The 3,776-nt window shown below is 45.7% G+C and overlaps 1 protein-coding gene across 3 annotated transcripts in view; it reads right to left on the bottom strand.

Annotated features, from left to right (window-relative positions):
* Nucleotides 1-2,947, bottom strand: part of LOC109881634 (kinesin-like protein KIF3B) — a 7,228-nt gene extending 4,281 nt beyond the window's left edge. For 2 of the 3 annotated variants that reach the window (XM_031794741.1, XM_031794743.1), the window contains exons 1-2: nt 2,817-2,947; nt 1-926 (exon numbers count right to left, since the gene is read on the bottom strand). The exon at nt 1-926 is cut by the window's left edge and continues 596 nt beyond it. In XM_031794741.1, the coding sequence (XP_031650601.1) occupies nt 1-832 (832 nt within the window). In that variant the 5' untranslated portion in view covers nt 833-926; nt 2,817-2,947. Of the gene's footprint in view, nt 927-2,585; nt 2,717-2,816 lie in introns of those variants that run through there. The other variant, XM_031794742.1, reaches the window with a different exon arrangement.
* Nucleotides 2,948-3,776: the final 829 nt, after the last annotated feature.

Below are 3,776 nucleotides of genomic sequence, written 5' to 3'. Positions count from 1 at the left end.
TGACATTCCCCAAGGCTGACAGGGACAGGTTAATCTTGGTGGCTTCCTTCAGGCGCTCTCCTTGGGCTCCTGTCTTAGTCTGCCTCTCACTGCCAGCCAGGTCCACCAGGTTCAGTTTGCCCACTCGAATGTGGTTCTCTCCGTCGACGCCCAGCTCGCTGCACTCGACGGTAATAAGAAATATGGCATGTGATCTGGAGCTGTGCTCGTTCATATTGGTGGAGCCCACCGAGCGGTTCTGGTTCCCCACGTTCATCACGTGCTCTATTTCTCGTACACTCTTAGTGACGAAGGAGGACAGGTCCTTGACGTATACACCGGTGTCTGGCCTCTCTTTCAGCTCCAGCCGGCGGGACTGGTCCTTGGACAGCAGGTCCCTGATCTCCTCCTGGTAGATCTCCAGGTACGAGGCCCTCACCAGGTACTGTTGGTTCTGGGAGCGGGAGATGTGTGTGAAGACGTGCTCAAAGGAATTGGGGATTACACCCCTTCTCTCTGGGTCATTGCGCACCCCCTCCATAGTGTAGGTCTTTCCTGTACCCGTCTGGCCGTATGCAAATATGGTCCCATTGAAACCAAGCAAAACGGAGTCTACCAGGGGCCTGAAGGTTTCATCATAGAGATCCACCTGTTTGGAGTTCCAGTCGTACACAGAGTCAAATGTAAAGACCTTGGGGTGTTCATGGGCTGCAGCCCCCCGGGGGTTTCGTACAGCCACCTGGCCCAGCTTCACATCCACCTGCACCACCCTCTCAAAGTTAGCTGCCCGCTCCTTCTCATTCATGGGTCGACAGCGAACCACCACCTTCACCGACTCTCTGGTCTTAGACATCGTGAGAATTCTCAGACAAACTGGCCTTGTGTCTATGTCCTTCAAGTACTGTACAAGTCTGAGTTCACAATATCAGACCGGCCAGCATCAGAACCTGTAAAAAGAGAAAGAAATGATCGTATGCTGATGTTCAAATAGCTATTCCCAACACGTTTTGTTACTGTTTTCTTTTGTGATTATGAAGACCTTAGTTTGTGCCTCAAACTAGCTTACTGGCTACAGTGGTGTTAGATACTGTAGCAGCTAGCTAGCAAGCTAACATTAACAAGACTAGCTACCTAGGTTAACGACAGAGCACAAGATCAAAGATACTGCTGGTAACTAGCTAAGCCGTCATCTGAGACAGAATTAAAGTTACCTAGCTACATGACCAAAAGTATGTGGACACCTGCTCATCAAACATCTCCTTCCAAAACCATGGGCATACATATGGAGTTGGGTCCCCCTTTGCTGCTATAACATCCTCCACTCTTCTGGGAAGGCTTTCCAATAGATGTTGGTACATTGCTGCTATAACATCCTCCACTCTTCTGGGAAGGCTTTCCAATAGATGTTGGTACATTGCTGCTATAACATCCTCCACTCTTCTGGGAAGGCTTTCCAATAGATGTTGGTACATTGCTGCGGGGACTTGCTTCCATTCAGCCACAAGAGCATTAGTGCAGAATCATCTAGAATGTCATTGTATGCTGTAAAGTTAAGATATCCCTTCACTGGAACTAAGGGGCCTGAACCATGAAAAACAGCCCCAGACCATTATTCCTCCTCCACCAACTTTACAGTTGGCACTATGCATTGGGCAGGTAGCATTATTCTGGCATCCACCAAAACACCCAGATTCGTCCGTCGGACTGCCAGATGGTGAAGCGTGATTCATCATTCCAGAGAGCACGTATCCACTGCTCCAGAGTCCAATGGCAGCGAGCTTTACACCTCTCCAGCCGACACTTGGCATCGCACATGGTGATCTTAGGCTTGTGTATGGCTGCTCAGCCATGGAAACCCATTTCATGAAACTCCCGACAAACAGTTATTGCGCCGACATTGCTTCCAGAGGCAGTTTGGAACTCGGTAGTGAGTGTTGCTATGCTCTCAGTACTCCCGTTCTGTGAGCTTGTGTGGCATACCACTTAGCGGCTTAGGCGTTGTCTCTCCTAGACGTTTCCACTTCACAATAACAGCACTTACAGTTGACCAGGGCAGCTCTAGCAGACCAATCATTGATTTACGGACTTGTTGGAAAGGTAGCATCCTATAACAGTGCAACGTTTAATGTCACTGAGCTCTTCAGTAAGGCCATTCTACTGCCAATGTTTGTCTATGGAAATTGCATGGCTGTGTACTCTATTTGAACACACATATCAGCGACGGGTGTGGCTGAAATAGACGAATACAGTCATTTGAAGGGGTGTCCACATACTTTCGTATATATAGCGAGGCTAGGCCATTTCGCCAGCAAAACGTTGTAAATGTATGGGCTACTAACTTAGCTAAAAATGTCACGTTCTTTGGCAAGCTAGCTAGGTATTTATCAGTCAGTACTGCCTAGCGATAGCGACGAAACAGACCTGATGCCATTTCCAGTGCTACTCTAGCGAGTTAGCTAACGTTAGTTGATTGATGCAAATAAAAAAATCAATGGTTACAGGTTTTCGGTTTGCTAATTGTGACAATTAGCAATATTGACGAGAACACAGCAAGCAAACTGAATAAATATGTTCACGTCACCCAACACGATGTTAGATTTAGTTACCCGGCTGGTTTACAAAGACCCGGGACAGCAACCCATCAGACGGCCTAGCAACGGCAAAAAAACAGCCATCCTCAGAGGACAAGAGACAAGTTCGGTGTATTTTGGATGATGGAGGCGTCTCCTTATCCAGTTTACAAGAACAAGCACACAATTCTAGTGGAACTCATTTTTTTTCGGACATTATTAAAACCGCAACATCCGTGACAAAAGTAAACGTTGTCAGCTAGTTACCATTTAATCCAGTACTTCCACCCAGTCAGCCATTACCGCAGCCGTCAACCGCATCCCAGAAAACTATCCCGGATGGAATGGAGAGATGCGTTCAACGTCACAGCCAATCTTCTTCTTCTTCTTAGGTATAATGGCATTCACAACAATTATACGTGCATTCTGCCACCTACTGTGCGGGTGGATAATAAAGATCCCCAAAAATGAAATAATGCGGTGTAAATAATCATAAATATATACAGTACCAGTCAAAAGTTTGGACACACCTACTTATTCAAGGGTTTTTCTTTATTTTTTACCATTTTCTACATTGTAGAATAACAGTGAAGACATCAAAACTATGAAATAACACATATGGAATAATGTAATAACCAAAAAGTGTTATACAAATCAAAATATATTTGAGATTCTTCAAAGTAGCCACCCTTTGCACACTCTTGGCATTCTCTCAACCAGTTTCACCTGGAATGCTTTTCCAACAGTCTTGAAGAAGTTCCCACATATGTTGAACACTTGTGGGTTGAGGTCGAGTGATTGTGGAGGCCAGGTCATCTGGTGCAGAACTCCATCACTCTCCTTCTTGGTCAAAAAGCCCTTACACAGCCTGTGTCAAATCAGATCAAATTTTATTGGTCACAAACAAATGGTTAACAGATGTTAATGTGAGTGTAGTGAAATGCTTGTGCTTATAGTTCCGACAGTGTAATACATTTTTTTTTTTAAATACTGCATAGTTTCTTAAGGACTCGAAGTGAGGCAACCATCTCTGTCAGCGCCATCTTGCTGGGTCATTGACCTGTTAAAAAACAAATGATAGTCCCACTAAGCGCAAACCAGATGGGATGGCATATCGCTACAGAATGCTGTGATAGCCATGCTGGTTAAGTGTGCCTTGAATTCGAAATAAATCAGTGTCACAAGCAAAGCACCCCCACACCATCACACCTCCTCCTCCATGCTTCG

Source organism: Oncorhynchus kisutch, linkage group LG17 (genome assembly GCF_002021735.2).
Source record: "Oncorhynchus kisutch isolate 150728-3 linkage group LG17, Okis_V2, whole genome shotgun sequence".
NCBI classification, from domain to species: domain Eukaryota; kingdom Metazoa; phylum Chordata; class Actinopteri; order Salmoniformes; family Salmonidae; genus Oncorhynchus; species Oncorhynchus kisutch.
The sequence above is the reverse complement of the archived record's forward strand: the minus strand, read 5'-3'. Positions and strand labels throughout refer to the sequence as shown.